The 22,446-nt window shown below is 40.3% G+C and overlaps 1 protein-coding gene across 3 annotated transcripts in view; it reads right to left on the minus strand.

The window, feature by feature from the left end:
* LOC129177668 (glypican-5-like) overlaps window positions 1–13,625 on the minus strand; it is a 142,604-nt gene extending 128,979 nt beyond the window's left edge. For 2 of the 3 annotated variants that reach the window (XM_054769029.1, XM_054769028.1), the window contains exons 1-2: window positions 13,259–13,625; window positions 526–687 (exon numbers count right to left, since the gene is read on the minus strand). In XM_054769029.1, the coding sequence (XP_054625004.1) occupies window positions 526–687; window positions 13,259–13,436 (340 nt within the window). In that variant the 5' untranslated portion in view covers window positions 13,437–13,625. The remainder of the gene's footprint in view (window positions 1–525; window positions 688–13,258) is intronic. The other variant, XM_054769030.1, reaches the window with a different exon arrangement.
* Window positions 13,626–22,446: the final 8,821 nt, after the last annotated feature.

The following is a 22,446-nucleotide window of genomic DNA, read 5'->3' on the forward strand; positions in this document are numbered from 1 at the left end:
GCTATCTACGACGGAACATTATTTACTTGTATATGGACTTTGGACATGCAAACTGCTGACCCACTTGAAGGTACTACCCAAAAATAAGTAGTAGTCATCCCTCGCTACTTCGTAGTTTGAATTTCGCGATTTCACTCACGGTTTTTCAAAAATATATGAATAGATCATGCTGTTTCGTGATCAAGCTAAAAGCTAAAACTCAATTCTGAACCCCCAACGCCACTTCCAGCCACTCCACCCCATAGGGAACACACGAGCAACACACACAAGCATGAGTCTTTATTTATGTATTATTATGTCTTATTTACTCTGTCTACTATATTGGGTAATATGAGTGTACAATATACTACAGGGGTGTTAGTTCTAGAGGGCTCTAATAATCTTAAAAACCATATTTAGAAGGTTGTACACAGGTTTTCTATGCTCTAACTACCAGAATATTACATTTGTAAATATGCCGAATCCTACTTTGCGAGTCTGAAACCAATAAATGTGGAATTACTGTACCAGAATCTCCACACTTACCCTGGAAGGCATCCGAGTGGCTCGAGATCAGGTGCTTCAGCTCGTAGCTGTATGAGTAAATGTTGTGGAGGGTTTCCCGCTTCACTGCAAACTGGTAGCTTTCCTCCATCTTCCGGGTGCAGCAAGATGGACCCTGGTGCTTGCAGACCAAGAGATCCACATCTGGGAAAGACAAGGCGAGATGGGCATGTGTTGTTGAACTGCTTTATCAGACTAGCACATTGGAGGATTTTTAGTTCAAATTATCTTCATAGCCGAGTTGAAGTCAGATATCGTTCACAACAATAGTCTAGCTTGAATATTAGATGCTATTTTCAAGTTTGGTCGAAAGTACTTGCTTCAAGTAGTAAGGTAGACTTACCTCTGAAAGTGTCAAAGAGCTGACAATGAGGTAATGATGTTTACCTTAGCCATACTGTGTTAGATACGATTCAAAACCAACAGCACACTTATTTGGTTTTAGCACAATAAACGCAAGAGCCACCACTACTGTAATAATAAACCGCTATGAACATAATGTGCCCTGTTCGAATCCTATGTAGCCCAGTCGCTTCCGGGGGACCACAGATTTATGTATGTCTTATATGATTGTTCAGTGTGCAGCCAGAGTATGCGCGTGTTTGTATAGTGTCCTGAGTATGCACACAAATAAACAGCCCATAACTCTGCTGGGAGACAGAAGAGGCACCATGGGAGGGTGAGAAAGTAGACCAACAATTCAACTACGTTTCCTGCTATAAATACTTTCTCTGGTGAACATATAAATATCTGCAGCTCATATTAATGCACTCCTGTTAAGTGCAGTCACAACATGTGCTGTGTATGTTATGTGCAACAGACAGGCTTGTGTTTCCTTATGGAATTGCAAAAACCCGGCACACAAACAGTTATCATCTCTGAAATGAGCCAAACATTGCCCATTATAGCGCAGCTCCCAACAGCCCCATGAAGGCAATGACCTAACGATAGTCCAATAAACAGCTCAATCAGGCACCGTTACATCAGCTCAAAGAGAGGTCAGCCTGTCCTGCCAGCATCACCTGCTTCAGGCAATAAATATAAACACAGCAATGACATCAGTTAAAGCAGTCACAATTAGCTTGGTCTGTTCAAACGGTCTTTTCCCACTTGTTTCCCTGCCCAAATTCAGCCCCATCGTGCAGTATCCTGATATGATAACTCACTCTAAAAGGGGGAAGGGCTGGAAGGCAGGTGTTGTAACCAGAGCCTAAAGTATGGCCTTAGGACAGACCGCAAGACCAATGCCTCAGCGTCCAAATCCCTCCATGAAACACAATAGGGTTGCATTCTCAATCGCTCTTTCCCTTTCTGCCCCCTCTCTCCCCCATTTGCCTGGCATATCCTCGTGAGGCCTGGGTGTCTCTTAATTACCCACTGAGGCTCCATTTGCTCCTAACCAAGAGCCGGACGAGTGAAGACATAACTGGATTTCCTGCCCCTTCCAACTCATTATCCCAGTCAATTCTTAATGTTGACACGGATGTCCTGCTCACATTGTTCCAACAGAACCCTGTCTTGCTTGCCTTATGCAGCAGTACTATAGTTATGTTGTACGTCTTTGGTTACGGTAATGGTTTAGTTTATTTTGAACATGCTGAAAAAAAGTATCACGTTACCATTTTCTGACAAAAAATCTGTAATGTGTAATGGTAAGGTTAATAGAGTTTGTAGATACTGTATGTTATTCGGTACACCACATCGAGGTGTGAATTCCGCAACTTTGTTTTTTCAAAAATAATGAATAAATCATGCGGTTTTGTGGTTGAATATAATAGTATATTTATTTATCATATATATTATATATATAGTCTGTGAATCTTGAAGCAAACTTCATATATTTTTTTCCTAAATTAAGCATTTTCAAGCGTAAAAATGACAAAATTAACAAAAATATGCATATAAGGCATTCAGAAGACGCATACAAAGACGCTATGAATGATATGTAGTATTCTACACTGGTCTCTAGGGATCAGTAAGGACATGATAAAACTCAACTCCGAGCACCCGGGCGTCACTTCCTGTCCGTCCACCACTCAATTCCCCTTTGGAACACATTTATAGTAACACACACACGCATGAATTTTATTTCTGTACTAAATGTCTTATTTACTCTTTTATATCTACTATACTGGGTGGTACGAGTGTAATGTTCGCTGAAGGGTGTTAATTCATGTCTAATATTGTTAAAAACCATATTTAGAAGGTTGTAAACAGGTTTTCTAAGCTCTAGCTGTGAAAGTATTTCATTGATTTCAATTCATAAATAAGAAATCCTACTTCGTGGATTCAGCACAGTCGGGTTTGGAACTAATTAACCGCAATAAACAAGGGATTACTGTAAAACCTACCAGATTATAAAATAATAAATGATAAATTAGCACCAAGTTCCTTGTGTAAAATATCTTTTGGATGTTTTTTAAAAGAGCAAAATATTGTTATTCTTCCCCTTGACACATATTGATATGACTGTACTAAAAAGTGACACTAACAATTTCATGCCTGACGTTCAACTTGTTGCCACGATGCAACGAATCATTTACAGCTTCTTTAGCTCCACGGCCATTATTGCGAGGTCATCGTGAGTAATCTCTCTCTCTCTCTCGCTTTTCCTTGGTGCTGGTGTGTTGTTGCTCTGATATCAAATTAATATACTAGGGACTCCGTGAAATCCAGGCTGGCCTCACTGTCCCTTGCGAGTAGCCGGATGGAGTAAGTGATACACAAAAACACTTTGGCTCTTGAAGCGGTCAGGACCGTCTGACTGTGACAAATATGCCTGCTCACTTTTTTTTTGGGGGGGGGGATCATTAGCAGCCATGTGTTTGCAGTAGGCCTAGCTTAGGAACCGCTGAGTCTTTGGAACACAAACAGAATTGGGGGAAAGTAAAATATTCTTCAGACACTCATGGTCGAAAGTCAACCAAAGACTTTTGAGAGTCATTGCAGTCAGATGGGTGCTGGCACAAGAACATTTCAGTTGGTCAAATTCAAGAAGCAGGCTTGTTTTCCATCAAATCAGCTGTAATTAATCTGTCCATTCGGCAGGATCATGGCTTCTGATTAAAGGCCTCCTCAATCCAGAGTTATCGGGTTGGATTTCCAGTGAATTTTGAACGGATTACTGCATCTCATCGGCAATGACAGCAGAGGATAGTTGACTAACAAACACATAGACACCTTTCATAAAAAATACATTTTCAAGGTCTTTCTGGTACATCTTCTCTGCTTGTTCGATTCATTTGGTCAACTGTAAAAGTGATCATCCGAACCCTGGTGTGCACCAAACTAGTTACGAGATGGGTCTCGGTCAGCTTGCAAGTGAGTTCCGTTCACTTGAGCTCAGATGTGAATGCTACATGGACCAAAGACACAGATCAGCGTTAAAAATCCAGCAAAAACGAGTTAGAATTGGTGTGTCTCTGTTCTGTCGTTCTTTTTTTGGTTTGAAACATTTGAGTTACATCACATACAGTCATCCCTCACCTCCCAGAGGGCCCAGGTCGACCAGAGGCTCAACCCATGTGCGTTGTTCTCGCGTCGCCTCACGCCAGCTGAGACGAACTACGACTTGGGAAATGGAGAGCTGCTGTCCATCGTTCTCGCGCTACGGGAGTGGAGGCATTGGTTGGAGGGCGCAGCCTTACCGGTGGCGGTAGTGACTGACCACAAAAATCTTGCCTGCATTAGGACTGCCCAGAGACTCAATTCCCGTCAGGCTCGATGGTCGCTGTTCCTGACACGCTTCAATTTTGTTATTACTTACAGATAGACCTGGCTCCCGCAATATTAAGCCCGACACCCTGTCCAGGATGCTTGGTACGGCAGAGGTGGACGAGACCCCAGAGACTATCGTGCCTGAGTATTGGGGGCGGTTCTTGGCAGCGTCTTTAGTTCTTAGTATTTTTGTATTTTCCTGCTAGTTTTTCTGCAGCGTCTTTAGTTTGTATTTTGGCTTCTAACAATTTTTGGTTTTGTTTTCTAGTTGTTCTTTTTGTATGCCTTTTTTCCTCGTGTGGAGTGATTTTTTTGTAATAAACTTTTCGTTGTACTTTTTGTGTCTCATTTCTCTGCATCTTGGGATCCAACTACTGGCACGGCGTTCATGACAGGATCGTCCTTTAGTCCAGATCAGAGTAGATCTTGTTATATGATTTCCCAACGATGGTTATTTTCCAACTATTGGCTGTGTCGGTAAAAAAAATAAAAATAATTAAAGGTTAAAAAAATATACTTTTGAGATAAATTTTAAAAGGCATGTTCAAAAATCATGATTTTTAAGACACACCATTCATTTTTCCTAAAATAATTTTAACTAAAGAAAGTAAATTCTATTCCTCCTTTGTCAGTAGTGGCCGCTGTATTCATTCTGCCTGGCTAAACCTTTCACACACTTTACTCTTGAGACTCGATGTCAACTCCAAATCCAAATTCCTCTAATCGTCCTCAGGTGACAAATACCTCCGGAGTAATTTGCCGAATTAAAGCCACGGCTCAGGGGTCTCGGCTTGTTAGTCACAATCCCTTCAGCGACAGCTCAGTGCCCTTCGGTGCACAAGTCACAACTAGAATTGTGGCGCTTACTCACATGCCATGTGCAATATGCCGTACCACAGTAGCTGAGGTGCATATTGCTGAGAGGGTACTTTTTACAAACTTTTGCAACCAATTAAAACATTACATGCAGGCCACGTCTCTTTAATGTGGTCACACAGGGATCAACAAGCAGGTTAGAGTATCCTGACACTGTTATTTTGATATTTCACATGTGAACAAGAAAAACATTGTAAGAAAACAGCCAATTAAAGGTTCTCCTAACTCAGGAAGCCAGTTTACTTTTAACTTGTCTGATCCAGTAAGCACACAGGATACACATGCTTTTACACATGGAGCGGGGCTTGGGGTCCACGGTGCCAAATGAAAACACACCTCAAAGAGGTCTTTGCAGCATACCTGAATTTTTTTGGACAACCTTAAAAGTAAACTGTGGTATTTTGCTATGCCAGACCCAAGGCTGCAGCAGCTGTCAGGGACTACTGGCACATGGTCCAAAAGCCATTCCAAAGACAAAAGGTCAGACAGAGAGCGCTAAGAGGGCAAAGCAGCAGGCTGATAGGTGGACTGATACAGACACGATTAATCGGCATTAGATCAGAGGTGTTGAGACCTGAGCAAAGAATGTTGCGCTGACTTCCGCTGAAGCCTCACACGCACCCCCTCTCTTAAAGATAAGGCATATTTTTTTCAAAATAAGAGATTCTAATGATTTCCATGAATTAAAATCCAATAAGAGATGGGAGAGACTGACTCAGACATGGCAATCAGCTTCAGACTGGTGCAATGCTAGCGAGACTAGGGCGACGGACAAAAAGCTCCTGATGTGATTGGGCCTACTTAGCTTTGTGACTCAGTTTAAGGCTTGCATGCTCTGCTGGGAATGTTGGGTTTTATTGAAGTCAAAAGTTGGGAAAACACAGATGCTCTGTGATTTTTGTCTGCGTGGAGTAGAATGTGTCCTCCATGTGTTTGCTCTCCCAGCAAGAAAGGCCAAGTTAAAAGGGGAAGCCAAATACAGTATCTCCAGCCAATCAAAGGCCATGTCGAGCTTTGAGAGCTTGCCAAGACTGGTTAAGGATGTGGCAACATCCGATAACACAGCATTCCCATTTCCATGCAACTGACACATGGCTGCCTTGCATTTAGAATACATGACACTTTCTCCTCATTCACTTCTTCAGTAAATTAGAGAATGGCAGTTGTGGAAAAGACTAAAAATAAGCTTTCTGTTTGCAACAGACACATAATCAGATCCGCCCCTCTTTAAGAGGGTGTTTAAAGGAGCTGTAAAATAGCTTGATCATGTCTGAGGATGGTATCCAAGAAGCCAACTGCAGCATCACTGTCTGAACAGCACTGCTGGGCGTCTGCCTTCCAAGAGGCTTTATGACCTAATCTCACTATGTAGTGCTTGGCTGTGTACCACGGTGCAAAAGTAGTATATAACTCCTCAAAATCTCAGTATAAGCAATGCACGTCAGCAATCATCAATGGACCTCCCTGACGATGACTTTAATGGAAATTTTACAGTTGCAAACATTTATTTTCTGGAAAGACATTTGAGTCAAACTATTAGGGAGCCTTTAAATGAACCTCTTGTTAAGTGCTGAAAAAATCCCACAGTTCAGGACACATTTTATGTGTGTTAGTCAAGATTTTTGATATTGATATTAATATTTCAATACTATCACCATACTGTATATTCAGAGTTTAGTATGATAAGGAGGCCCTGTTTATATGAATTATTAATAACATGGACTGTACTGTACCAGTCAAACTTTCCATTTTACTCCAGCCTATAAGGATGATGTGAAGTTTGAAGAAGCTTGTTGTTACATAGAATTGGTATGTTCAAGTTTGAAGCTTGTAAAGGTGACTCTAGGGGTATTAGTTCATGTCTACAGGGCTCTATTAATGTTAAAAAAAAAACGTAAAAACAGGTTTTCTATACTCTATGTATGAATATATTCCATTGATAAATAAGGAAATTCACTTATCATAGTCAGGTCTGGAACCAATTAACTGTGATAAATGAGGGATTACTGTAATAGCAAAAACAAAGATTGAAATGGAGACACATTGCGAGAACTCTGACAAGAACTATGTACAGCAATGTAATGCATCTAAACATGCTACAAAAACAAACCCGACATAAAACACTTACTATCACACAGCATGTGACCATTTCCAGTTAGGAGTCTGATGTTCCCTCTTGCCATAATCCTGGCACATTTCATGAAATATCAGCTCACACATTAATGAAACGCAGTACTGTATCCCGACACAAACAGCACACTGTGAAAAGGAGCTGAAGTTTTGCCACTTCAAATTTCAGGCCTTGCTTTTGTTGGCATTTGATCTGTGAAATGAAGCGGAGTAGCGCACAAACACACACAGCAAATCTCCCACTCAAACATCCCCTCCACTGGTAACCACTTTGAAGACATGATCGCGCCTGACCCAAAACAACCTCTGTAAAGGCGAATGTAAATAAAGCGCGAAAATAAGAAGCCTAAAAATGTTTGATTAGCTGTGACTATGGGGGAGGTGGAAGAAACCATCCAACAAATAATGTCAGGATAAACAGTTTATTGCTATGAGGGTCGAGGTGGGTCACGAGTAGAATAGTGGTTCACATAGTCGACTTGTGTGCAGCTAGTATGGGTGTGGGATCGATTCCCGCACAATGCTCCCTTCCATATCAGGCGGTAATTGACCTTTCGCTCCTAAGTCAGCTGGGTTAGGCTCCAGCTTCTGCCTGCCTTGCCACAATGAATGCTACAGAGAATGAATTACTGGACTAATGGATGACAGAAATCTCTCAAAACACATACTTCTGCTTTTGACCATACCTCCTGCATTCATTTTGTGTTGGCGCTAAAGAAGGAAACACGATTATCTTCCTTTTGTTTTAATAAATAAAGTCAGGGTTTCCGCTACACGGCTCAATAAAAGCTGCCTTTCCTTGGAAATTACTTTTTTTTTGTTTTGCTTTTTTTACTTGAAAACAATGTGAAGTAATGCAGTGTATGGATGGACATACTATACGCTATATCACGGACGCCCATTACGACGATCGCAGAGGTAGCATGGGTCGCGTGTCACCTGCATCATTGCTGTCACATCAAAGATGTCATACAGTATGACATCAGCCAGCTGTCATTAAGCCCCCTCCTGATTTGCTCTTGTGCTGCGGCGGCGGCATAAAGAAAGTGGAGAACAAGCAGCCCCACACAGAAAAGCAACTTTCATCTTTATCATTCCGATCACGGATAAACTAACTCGGCGGTAAGATGCCTATATCCATGACAAAAGTTAACCATTCACTTGTCGCGGCTACTTTTGTAGAAAAAAAGTCAACTGTTTCATGGCAGCGCTTCGCGTCATGAACTCTACTATTTCACGATGAATTGGAAAATGTGCCCGTTGCTGAAAGCTTTTTAATATGTTGCCTTGACAACAGCTGTATTATTATACCTTGAATTTCTTGTATAAAGTATCTGTAATGTTGTATAGCAAATGCTAACTGGACCTAATACATGATGAACGCTACGTAGCTATTTTCACTGACATTTTACTCACTTTATGTACACAACTATTGAGGAATTATGTGTAACTATTTTGATGACCTGTAAACTTTCAACCTGTGAATGTGAAATACTAATCATTAATATTTAGTTTAGTTTTTGCAAAGTTTACCGCTTATATCTTATATATGCTATATATTTTATAGTAGGAGGTAGTGCACCCCTCATATATTGGGACAAAGTAGCCCACAGGCTGAACAAGGGTGAGCACTCCTGTGCTATATAAGTACATTTATAGTCCATTATTTACATTTGACCACAATTCATTTACGATACAATATCAATCAAATATCCTAAAGATGTTTCACTACACTTTATTTTGAAAAACACCTCTCGAAATCACCTCTCTGCCCTGTTGGCAGTTGACAGATAAGGAGTGGAAGAAAAGGCAGAGAGAAAGGCATTTCAAGATAATTAATGCATTTGTTGTTCAAGCCTGTGAAAACGACCCTGTTGTTGACATTATTACCGACAGTAAATTAAAATGTTAAAAAAAAAAAATCCTGCCTCAGCGACGCAGCAGCGGCATGACACAGAGGTGGCAGTCTGCCCACCCATGCAGCCCACCACCACAGCTTCAAAAAATCCTAGGGGAAACCCTGAAAATGCAGACAACCTTGGATAATGGATGTAATGTGTTGAGCAAACAAAGGTACTATATTGACCTCAATATAAACATCATTTTTTTCAGGGTTTATAAATGCAAACCAGCAAGTGGCGCCGGACATCTCCCTAACCAAGTCAGAGCATTTCTTCCTGTCACTCACACACGCCATTGACCCGGAGAGATGAAAGTGTGATACTTCAACCAGCTTGCAAAAAAGTGTCTCAAAAGTTGGGCAAGTTAGCAAACAACTGAGGAGGAGTAATTTTAAGACAATGGTGACCAATTGGGCAGAATCATTTTTTGCCTTTGATTTTGTCTTAAAGATCATTTATAAAACGGGTGTTGAAAAAGAGGAGCCGTCTTATATTTGAGTTAATGTGGTGTGTTTCCTCTGAATTAAATCTGAATTTTTCTGGAGAATTAAAGAAAAAAATGCCGATACAGTCGTCCGTTGCCATATTGAGGTTCAAATTTTGCAGCTTCACTCTGTCACAGTTTTTCAAAAATACATGAATGAATAAATCATGCTATTTTGTGGTTGAATATTGCCTTTTCTTCCCTAAATTAAGCATTTCCAAGAATAAGAATTACTAAATGAAGTAAAATACAAATATACATTATGTAAGTCATTAAAATGCTTTAAATATGTAATATGTAATATGTAATATGTAGTATTCTACACTGGTCACTATGTGTCAGTCGTTACTTTAATGGTCGGTGACACATGCAAGCACCAGACTCGACTGCCGGAACAAGGCTTTTATTGCAGGTTTGTCTCACAACAGTCCCAATAATAACATCATAATATTCATAATCATAATATTCATAATAATACTACTACTACTGTTGCGGCCGTAACCCATGCCAAGCTAAAACCATGCTAAAACTCAACTTTGAACCCCTGATCCGGAATACATTTATTGCAACACACACAAGCACAAGTTTTATGTTTTTAATGGCTTATTTTCTCTGATGATATCTACTATATTTGGTAATGGAATGTAAAGGTGACTAGATGGGTGTTATTTCATGTCTACAGGACATGAAAACCTGTATTTAGAAGGTCGTAAACAGGTTTTCTATGCTCTAACTATGAAAATATTCCATTTATAAATAAGGAATCCTACTGGAACCAATGGAACCAATTAATGGCGTTAAACGAGGGATTACTCTATCGAACGATGTGATCAGCACCAAAATCTAATGTTTGCTTCCTTGGCTCATGCCCCTCCGCTCCACAAAATATCTTGAAAATCAGTCATATCGTTTTGATCTACAACACCCTCACCAGTATATTATCACTTGTACTTCCTGTCATGGCACTGGGCTGCAACTCAGGTGGAATTCAGAGAAGCAGCTGCAGTGGCAGACTGTCACACTGCCATTAAATGTGTTGCAAATGCATTGCAGACTGCTTTAGCTTGTCACGCTAACCTCGCTTCAGACAGTCGACATTCTCCGAAGACCAAGGTGCATCTGTCTGGAAGCGCTATCCCACAACTAGTGCTCGTAAATGGAATAGTCATCCTCTTGTTGCTAGCAGTGACACACAGTTTAATAAACAAATATCAGATGGTTTGGAAGTGTTTCCCACTGAGCTATCCATTGCTCCACTCCCATGTCAAGCATTTATACCCAGAAAGGGGTGAATAACTAGGGAACAGCATCATAAAATGTTGTATCTGCACATTTAAAGGGCAAATATGGTAATACTGTACATCAAAACAAGAAGCCAGTAACAGTAGTGTGAAGCTGGTAGCCATGGACCCACGGAGATGGAACATGTGGTAAAAGGCCCGACAATGCTCACCCAAGAAAAAGTGAGCATAGTTGAACTGATGCCTAAACCCTCTCAAAATGTCTTTTTCCTCCAAAACACATTCGGAATTGAAGGTTTATCCTCATAAAATAACTGTTCCCTTTGTGTGAAGGAGGAAGAGCAAATACCACAAATGTTTACAGACATTCATGATCTGACACAAGAACAGGTCGGCTGTCAGTTGCCAAAAAGCCGCACGCTTTTTTTTCATGTGCACTGTCACATCTTAACTAATCTTGTGGAGAGGACAACTTGCAATAAAAGATAAGTCAGTATGATCAGGCACGAATATAAGCACCAACCATTATCGCTTTAGTCAGTTATCTGCAGTTCGTTACATCATCGTCCTCCACGCCCAAGATAATGCTCCACTTTGTCCAAAATCATCTCGAATGAACAAAATTTGCCATGCTCCGCAAATCTTACAAGTCTTACCTCACTTGTTTTTTGAGTGTTTTCGTTAGTTGTTTTTTTTACGTTTTTTTTTTATTTTGTACAGCCGATAACTTACTTTTACGGTCATGTGTCAGTAACGTGTATTACACTCACCTCATTCACATTTTTGGTTTGGTATGGTGGAGCGATTAACTTATCTGCACACAAGAACAGCTGATTGGAAAGTGAAAACATGTGTCACAACCTCAAAATTACAAAAAAAATGTATAACATCAGTGTTTAAAAGAACTGATTTTTTTTTTTTAAAGGTCTGTATTTATCACAATTACAAATTAAATTGACTAAAAGGATGACTGCCATTCATGGCTGTTACTCACGGCTGCCTTACACACACACAGTGCATGGTCGTAGAGCGCGCACACAGAATTTGGAGTCATGATAGTCTATACCAGGGGTGTCCAAACTTTGTCCAGCCAGTAAAATCAAAGGCCGCAGGGGCCACTTTGATATTTTACATAACCAACCCATGCAGACTTAAAAAAACAGCCTGCACATCAGTTTTGTGTAGAAGGTGACAAAGTGCATTTTTACTGTGAACTTTTTCTATTACGCTATTCTTTTTTGCTTGTTTTTCGATTTTTGCTGTTCTTTGTATTTATTTTACAAATATATCAGCTTTCGTCTCGTAATTATTTTCTCATAGGCTTGCATTAGAACGTTTTCCCAACCTAATTTAAAAAACAATTACAACTTTATTCTTTTTGTTTGTTTCTCAAAATAAATGAAAAAAAAAAGCCTCAATAGTTCATTTTACAACTTTTATTCTCGTACATTATTTATTCATCTTAACATTATGACTTTTATTCTACAAATATTAATAAAATCCCTCTTCTTTTGTCCATTTTGCTGTTGTTTTTTTTGTTGCTGTTAAATTGCATGTTTAGAATGTTTAAAACATTAAAACAACAATCACAGATCGCAAATGAACCCCAGGCCACACTTTGGACGCCCCTGGTCTATCCATTCAATGATAGCTAACCTTAGTAGCTAAACTTTGTCAAATCGCTATCATTAACTGACAGCCAATATAACTTATGCCCGTGTGTGTGTTACGTGGGGCGTAGTTTGCGTGCTCGGAGCAGGGAAAGGGCGGAATATAACGCTTGCAGCACATTCGAAGGTTAGCGCCCTCTACTGGCAGCACATAACAGTCACTTTAAGGGACAAAGGATTTAAGACGGCAACAGATGGACCCTGGAACAGATTATTTCAATTCCATTATTTTCTATGGGAAAAAGAAATCTGAGGTTGGTCAGCATCACGTAATGAATTGTGTTCACTCACTGATGTTTCACTGTACTAATGAATCAAACAACACAGTTCATGCAGTAACACGTGGCTCTACATCTTCAAATTATTATAAATTATTACACTACTTTGTCACATTTCAAGTTAGTTTTGTATTCAAGAAAAGATGATGTTGCATGCCTGGCTGAGTTAGTATTGAATAAAGAGCCATAACTCAAGCAATTTAACCATATTTTAAGCAAGCTTAGAAACGCAGGCAATGTTAAACAACGAAGCAGTTTAATCATCATTAAGTAGGCACCATGCAATTCTAGAAATCTAGAAATTCTGCTGTCGCCGTCCTTTAAAAAGGTGAAAGTGCAATGAGACATGCATCGCTAGTCTATACTATAGGATCTTGTTGCAGGTGTCATTGTGCCACACTGCAGAGTGGTGCCTCACCTGTGCCAGGTGTCTCCGGTACCCTGTGCAGCGGTCCGACCTGCCTCAGCTGAAAGGCGGTTCTCACCTCATGACAGCTGTAGGCGCCCGCGTCGAGCGCGCTGGCCGCCAATAAGACCGCCGGCAAAATCCAAAAAGGTCCGCGAGAGTTCACGCGTGGGCATATTCCACGGGACATTGCCGCATGTCACACCAGGTAGCGCCACGGATAGCCTGCTGGATGGAGCCTGCCGGGGTGTGCGCGCGTGCGTCAGTTGAGTCAAAAGAAGCGAAACATTTGATCTACACCGGATGTTTTCTTTTGTCACATTATTGGTCAGGAGAGGTGTGCTGTCTGTACCGTTGGTGGTGGGTGTCTAACGACCAGGCTGTCCCGCTCTGTCTGCGTGCCTGTGTCTGTCCACGGCGCGAACGCCCCCCACCCTCCTCCCCTTGGCTGCAGAGTCCCAAATAAAACACCCACTGAGCGCTCTGCACTCATATCATTCTACATAACTATTTGAGCTCATTAAACTGATGTTTGTTTACAGTATATGTATCACCTTAAAAGAGACACCTTCGATAACATGATCATAAACCGCATTGCACTGAATCTTCTTTCATCACGTAGGTCTACTTGCTGCATCGGCATCTTGTTTGTCTTCCCTGTGAATATTGCTGAGTGCTCTAAATCATACTTTGATGATGTCCCATCAAGTTTAATGGAGCACCAAGTCAGATTGGATTAAGTTGATGCCACCTAGTGGACAATCTAGTAGTACACAATCTAATGTGATCCAATACAAGAGCTTTGATCGACCCTTTAAAAATATTGGAACATAAATTTAACAGTTTGTTATTCTAGTTCAAATAGTGTGGAAACACCAAAGAGTGTGATGCAGTGTACATAGCACCTCTGCAATCTTGAACATCAATAACAATAAACATATTATATTAATACCCCTTTGACAGTTTCACTTTTGTGTGGGTGTGCTGAAGAAATTGTTATGAATGTTTCTTGCAAATGTATTGATACAATGTAATAATAACACTAGTACCTCATCTAAAGTGAAAGGTGATACGGCGCAGTGGTGTGGGAAAAAAGTGTTTGCCCCCTTCCTGATTTCTTTTTTTGTGCATGGTTGTCACACTACAGCGTTTCAGATCATCAAACACATTTAAATATTAGTCAATGACAACACAACTGAAGACAAAATGCCGTTTTGAAATGAAACTTTTTACTATGAAAGGAGAAAAAAAAAAAAACCTACATGGCCCTGTGTGGAAAAAGTCATTGCCCCCTAAACCTAATAACTGGTTGGGCCACCCTTAGCAGCAACAACTGCAATCAAGCGTTTGTGATAACTTGCAATGAGTCTCTTACAGCACTGTGGAGAAATGTTAGCCCACTCGTCTTTGCAGAATTGTTGTAATTCAGCCACATTGGAGGGATTTAAAGCATGAAGCGCCTTTTTAAGGTCATGCCACAGCATCGCAATAAGATTCAGGTCAGGACTTTGACTAGGCCACTCCAACGCCTTCATGTTGTTTTTCTTCAGCCATTCAGAGGTGGACTTACTGGTGTGTTTTGGATCATTGTCCTGCTGCAGAACCCAAGTTCATTTCAGCCTGAGGTCACAAACAAAAGGATTTTTCGGTAGACGGCAGAATTCATGGTCCCATTTATCACAGCAAGTCTTCCAGGTGCTAGAGCAGCAAAACAGCCCCAGACCATCACACTACCACCACCATATTTTACTGTTGGTATCATGTTCTTTTTCTGAAATGCGGCCTTACTTTTATGCCAGATGTAATGGGACACACACCTTCCAAAAAGTTCAACTTTTGTCTCGTCAGACCACAGAGTATTTTCCCGAAGGTCTTTGGGATCATCAAAATGTTTTCTGGCAAAATTGAGACAAGCCTTAAAGGGATAGTTCTGATTTTTGACATGAAGTTGTATGACATTCCCATCAGCAGTGTCTGCATCAACGGTGACTTACCCCCCTCATCTTGGTCCCGCGAGTCCAGTTCTGGTTGGATTTCCGTGACGAGGAAGCTACTGTAGTTCCACTTAGTAGCTGGATCATTTAATTAAGGAGTTTGACTTCTCAAAACAAAATGCTTTCATATGAGCCTCTCCATTCTTGTGTATGTGACAGACACTCACATCTTCTTCCGCAACGGAGCGCTACGGCCATCTTGTTTACGTGTGTGTTTCACAGTGGAAGAAGATGTGAGCGTCTTTGTCACATACACAAGAATGGAGAGGCGACAGCGCACACGGAGATGGGGGGAGACAATTATAACGGCAACGATTTGTGGCATCAGATTTTTTCGAATAGGCATTTTTATGATGCAGAAGTGGGAAACCCACGCACGCACGGGGAGAACATGCAAACTCCACACAGAGATGCCCAACGGAGATTCGAACCCTGAGCTTCCTGATCTCCTGACTGTGTGGCCAACATGCTAACCGCTCAGCTGTAACATAATTTTAATAGCATTAAATTAAAATAATGATGTGAAAAAAATGTGTTTTTTAATAGTCATGATATTGTGAGAAACAAAAAAACAGATATAATTCTAATTTTGGAAAATTATGTTGGGAAAAAGTTATAATATTACGAGAATAAAATAAAAATATGTGAATAAAGTTATAAGGTTGAAAAAAACAAACAAAACAGCATATGGAAAAAACAGCAGCTGTAATTTTACGAGAATAAAGTAAAAAAAAAAAATTAAGAGACTATACTTGTAATATTACAGGGGTAATAATGTAATTTTAGTACAATTTCCCCTACTTCCAAAGCTCAGATGCATATTTTTCTTGAAATATATATCTATTTTTAGCATGTGTACATGGGATTGTTTACAAATATCAATATCTAGTCTCCTTGCATTCTTTGATTTTTCAGAAGGTGACCCTCCGTGGAAAAAGTTTGGACGCCCCTGTGTCACACAATACAGCAGAGATTAGAGTAAAGCCAGTTCATGCTAAACACCATATTTGCCGACAGAGGGCGCTCAAACAGTAGGTATAGCTTCAACAGCGGCCTCATCCCAAAACAAAACTTCAGGACTGTACAATACTTACCAAACCGTTTTATTTTCGCTTTGATAACAAACAGGGAACACTTTAAATTGGGTCATTCCAATGGAACAACAGAGGCACATTTCCGGTAAGTCATACTGTATTTGATGCACAAAATGAATGACTTGCTTCTGTGTCGCATTACATTGTTCATTGTATAGCTATACAATACAGTACACTAGTGTACAACCACAGTATATTATGCGAACAATAACCACTAAAACCTCAAGATGTAGTATATTTAAGCACATATTGAAATGAAAAGTTTCAATAATTTCAAGCGCAGTTTAATTAGTTTACACGCGCACAATGGGTTACAGTGCCAGTAAATTAGCTTGTGGTAAGAGCTGTTTGTAAAGTGAAATAAAGACAGTTGCACAATCAATAATAAACTAGAAAAAAAACACACAAAGTCACAGCAAAGTATCCGCAACTCACCGCAGTTCATTGTATTTATTTATTGATTGATTTTTGCCCATGCAGCTTCAGCGTCGTTAAGCTAGGTATAACCTCAAGTTAAAAGGGTAAATGTCCTTCTTCTTAAAATATGTACTTAAACAGTATCTTTTTAATTGTGATGAAAAAAAACGTATAGTAGATTTAAAGAGACTCAAATCGACACATAACATATTTTTTTGTCTTACAGTATTTTTTTATTATTATTATTTATTGATTCATTATTTTACATGTAATTTGCATGAGCATTGAAGAACACATCAAGCTGTTGTATTCATTATATGGCCAGCAGATGGCGCCCGTCGTCTTAATCATACGCCCCTTGGTGGTCAAGTTTGTTGAACATACCTGTCAACCAGTGGCAGAGCTACGTGGTTGGCCACCCCACTGGCCATCTAAACATTTCAGTTATCAACTTATTGCCACCCTTATGTGATTAATGGTCTCACCTTGGCCGCCCCAATGAAAAATTGTTGGCTCCGCCACTGCTATTAGCCCTCCCGTTTTCATAGAGAAAAGACCGGATTTTGCCCGTCTTTCCCGTATTTTTCCCATATTTTAAAGGTACTGGATTCAACTGGCTCAAAATAAAAAAAAAATTCAACCCCAAAAAATAAGAACCCCACTGCCGGATAGCATATGTTAACCAATAGTGGTTTAAAGGAAAAGATACACAGACATGCAAAAGAGTGTCTATATTTTTCACAATTTATTAAACTGCATAAAAATGGTCACAAAATTTCATCTGGCCCAAGCAAAATGAATGATTTTCATGGCTGTCACTCTTGGCTGTCTGGTATACACGTACATGTTGTAGCGCATACACACACACACAAAAGCAGTCTCAGGGAGGTGACCAACAATTTACATTCATGTTATGATAGGCTATACATTCATTTATATATAGCAGAATATAAATTATAAGCAGAATGTTTGTTTATAGCCTTATGATGCTCTTTTGTTATTCAGTGACAGCCTTCAGAAAACCTAATTTCTTCACGTCTCTCATTCTTGCACCAGATCCACTACTTAATATACTATCAACTACTTAATATACTATCTGGCCTGACTTGAGCCTATCAGTTCTGGCTGTCTAAACTGCAGATGTAAGTGGCTTACATAGGGTTAAACCCTCAACATTGGAGCCTTCCACTGACTGTTTGAGAGATTATGCTTTTCAGTCTCCCATTTCCATCTCTCAGTCTCTGCAGATGTGTGGAGGGTGGTGGTGGTCATGGAGGCATGCCTCTGCTTGATGTCTCTGGAGTGAGGAGGCAGTGATTAATTAGTGTCAAGATGCATGATTAACTTGAATATTAACCCATGCTGTGCATGCGTCATGATGTGAGAACAAATTGACAATTACAGATGAAGTTTATTTGAAGTGCAATTTTTTCAACCTTGTTACTATAGTGAACTATAGTGAACTAGTGAACTATGACTATTTGTCCAAAAAGCTTGGAGACAACCGGTTTTGTTGCTGGTTTACGTGACTAATCTGACTGAGGCCCTGACCTTTGACGATGGAGGCCTTTAATATGGCTTTAATATGATATGTATGTATGTATTGTACTTTATTTATCCCACAGCAGGGAAATTCACTTGTTACAGCAGCAAGCAAGATACGCAAGTAAAGAATACATAGTGACATAGTGACTACGACATGGTTCAGGTGGTGCAGGTGTTGTAGAACCTGACAGCGGTCGGTATGAAGGACCTGCGGAACCTCTCCTTCTTACACCGTGGGTGTAATAAGTATAATGTAATAATAATATATGAGTCAATGTGGATTGTTGTACAATTTTTTTATCTTGCCATGACTTTAACTTAAAAATTAGTCAGTTGGTTGTCCCGTTATTGACCAACTATATGGACACCAAGTTTGGAGACAATTGGATAAAAATCACAGCATTTGAATGTACGATTTAAAGCAGCATTTATTTGATAATTTAATGAATATATCTTTAAATAGTGCAATATATTACATCCTCCTGCATGCTTGAAGTACTTCATTTCTTGGCTCACTCCAGAGCACTAAAGATTGTACTGTCAAGTAGATATGAAACATGGAGTGGTCAGAATGTGATGCACATTAATGGTCAGGGAGGGACCCTTATGCTCTATTTCCCTTTGGGCGGAGATGTGAGTGGTGGAAGTGAGCCATGCTGCATCTTTTATGCGAGTCTGACATGTTCAGTGCCACAGTCTCACCTTCTGCCCAGCCTTCCTTCACCTGCTCAGGAAATGCAGCTTCTCGATGTCAAAGCCCGCAATCCCACCACAAATGCTCGGTCTTCATCATATGGAAACCACAATGTTTATGTGCCAATAACTTCACAACGCACATATAATAAAACATTTGAAAGCTATGCTGCGTCTCCAGTGGCTGTTTCTTTTGCAATGGTTAATTGATTGGTTTAATGGCTTCCATGGACTTTTCATTAGCCTGTTACAGCAGCGGATCGATCAGTGCAACATCATTTTAAGCGTGAGTGAGCTTAGCACCAGGAGTCCGCTCCAGGGCACATTAGTCTGCATAAGACAACTGTCGTAAATGTCACTATGCTCTATTAGATAGTTAAAACACAACATGTTATAGCTTGCAGGCTTACTAAAAATGTTCGGTGAGCTGATTCAATTTTCTGCAAAGTGAAATGTGATTGTCTGCATGTATCTGAGAGAGATGCGTTTGCAGATTGTTCCTAAATGGTTTGACTTAAGGGTCCCATATTGTAATATTTTTCAACAATTTTAAATACTTTAAATCTCAGACATCCCACAATATAATATTGGAAGTATGTCAGAATTTAGACCAAAAAAGGGTTTCAAGTAATTAAAAATAAATGCACAACTGACCCATCTTCTGAAACGTTATTAATAACAGTTGAGAACATAACGGTTCTTCAGAACATAGGCTTTTCTTGGCTACTCTTTGCTGCCTGAGACCTGGCAGCACTTTCCCTTACAGCGTTGCTGGGAGTGCTTCCAGCTACCCAGCATGCCTTGCTTGTTTTGTAAAATATGCTAAAATGACGTCTTTAGAGTTAACAGTTGTTTATTATTCCCCATAGCAGTAGTAGTTGTCCTATGTGTGTTTACTTACCTGTTACATGTTGTGCTGTCATTTTTGAGTTTGTACGGTGATTGTAGTAAAGCCTAGGTCAATGTATAGCCTTCCCCAAATTGCTGTGTTTTTTTTTCATGGAGAGTGTAGTTGTGGAGACCACGAAGGAGTAAGCTCTTGACACGCATGGAGAATGTACGAAATATCTGAACGTGCATTGTATGTGGGGTGCACGTGTGGCGTACGACACACATAGGAGTACGCAAGTGCAACGCATAAAAAAAATGACATTTTGCCCAAACCTGACACTAGCAAAATGTACAAAAAACACACTTTGGCCTTACGGACAACGCACAAAGATGGACGAGTTTGTCTTGGAACCGTACAGTTTGTCTGACGTGACAAAGAACCTCTGCGGCTGGTCTACAACTCGAAAATCAATACGTCACATGCACGCCAACAGTACAATGCATTTTTACATCACCAAAACATTTAATCAATTTTGCAATAAATCGAATGAAAATCAACCCAGCTACAACTGAATTTGAATTCACGAAGCCATGCTAATTGTACAGCGGTGTGAAAACGTGTTTGCCTCCTTTCTGATTTCTTTTTTTATTGCATGTTTGTCACACTTAAACGTTTCAGATCCATCTATCTATTTTCTATGCCGCTTATCCTCAGAATGGTGGCAGGGCTATGCTGACTTCAGGCGAGAGACCCTGCACTGGTCGTCAGATGATCGTAGGGCACATTTAGACAAACTACCATTCACACTTACATTCCTACCTATGGACATTTGGAGTCGCCAATTAACCTAGCATGCATGTTTTTGGGATGTGGGAGGAAAACGGAGTACGCAGAGAAAACCCATGCACGCGCAAGGAGAACATGCAAACTCCACACGGAGATTTGAGCCCAGATTCTCCAGATGTCCTGACTGTGTGGCCAACATGCTAACCAATGGGCCATCATACGGCCATGTTTCAGGTCATCAAACAAATTTAAATATTAGTCAATGACAACACAACTGAAGACAAAATGTAGTTTTTAAATGAAACTTTTTATTATTTAGGGAGAAAAGAAATCCAAACCTATATGGCCCTTTGTAAAAAAAATTATTGCTCCCCCCCCCCCGTTGAAACATAATTTAACTGAGATTAATTGAGATCTATCAGTCTGGAAAAGGTTATTAGCCATTGCTAAAGCTTTGGGACTCTAGCAAACCACAGTGAGAGGCATTATTCACAAATGGTGAAAACATGAAACAGTGGTGAAGGAGTGGCCAGCTCAACCAAAATTACCCCAAAAGCGCAAAGGTCACAAAATGCCCATCGAAAGCCAACAACATCAAAAGAACTGCAGGCCTCATTTGCCTCACTTAAGGTCAGTGTCCATGACTCCACCACACGAAAGACATTGGGCAAAAACAGCCATATGGCAGAGTTCCAAGACAAAATCCACTGCTGAACCAAAAGAACATTAAGGCTTGTCTCAATTTTGCCAGAAAACGTCTTGATGATCCCCAAGACCTTTGGGAAAATACTCTGTGGTCTGATGAGACAAAAGTTGAACTTTTTGGAAGGTGTGTGTCCCATTACTTCTGGCATAAAAGTAACATTGCTTTTCATACCAACAGTAAAATAATGTGGTGGTAGTGTGATGGTCTGGAGTTGTTTTGCTGCTTTAGGACCTGAAAGACTTGCTGTGATAAATGGAACCATGAATTCTGCTGTCTACCGAAAAATCCTGAAGGAGAATGTCCGGCCATCTGTTCGTGACCTCAAGCTGAAACCAACTTGGGTTCTGCAGCAGGACAATGATCCAAAACACACCAGCAAGTCCACCTCTGAATGGCTGAAGAAAAACAAAATTAAGACTTTGGAGTGACCAAGTCAAAGTTCATAGCAAGTTATTGCAAACGCTTGATTGCAGTTGTTGCTGGTAAGGGTGGCCCAGCCAGTTATTAGGTTTAGGGGGCAATTACTTTTTCCCACAGGGCCATGTAGGTTTGGATTTTTTTTCTCCCGTCCTAATGAAAAGTTTCATTTAAAAACTGAATTTTTTGTTCAGTTGTGTTGTCATCGGCTAATATTTAAATTTGCTTGCGCTGAAACATTGAAGTGTGACAAACATGCAAAAAAATAAGAACTCAGGAAGGAGGGGCAACCACTTTTTTCACATCAGTGTATTCAAATGCCGTTCGAGTGTTCATTAAGTGAGTGTGTGAAGTGAAAACTGTCATTGACTCCCACTCCACACCTCCTCCAAGTCCCCGAGGGAGCGTCCTCCACTGTTCACAAAACAAAGTACTGATGTGCACATAGGTGGAAACATTTGTTTAACCCCATTAACCCCTTGAGATTCTCTCACTGTCTGTGTTCATTGAACTCCTTTAGGGATCTAAATGGGATCCTTTGGCACACATGAGGTCAGGCTGCATTCTTTGTGCATGTGTGCTGATTTGCTGTGCACATCGCCTAGCTTGCTTTGTGTCTGGCTAATCGACCACATTGCTTACAAGAGACAGAAAAAAAGGGGGTGACTAGTTTTTGACAGAGCGTTTTATGGCAGTCAGATCATAGCAATTGGCTA

Source organism: Dunckerocampus dactyliophorus, chromosome 2, assembly GCF_027744805.1.
Source record: "Dunckerocampus dactyliophorus isolate RoL2022-P2 chromosome 2, RoL_Ddac_1.1, whole genome shotgun sequence".
Taxonomy (NCBI): domain Eukaryota; kingdom Metazoa; phylum Chordata; class Actinopteri; order Syngnathiformes; family Syngnathidae; genus Dunckerocampus; species Dunckerocampus dactyliophorus.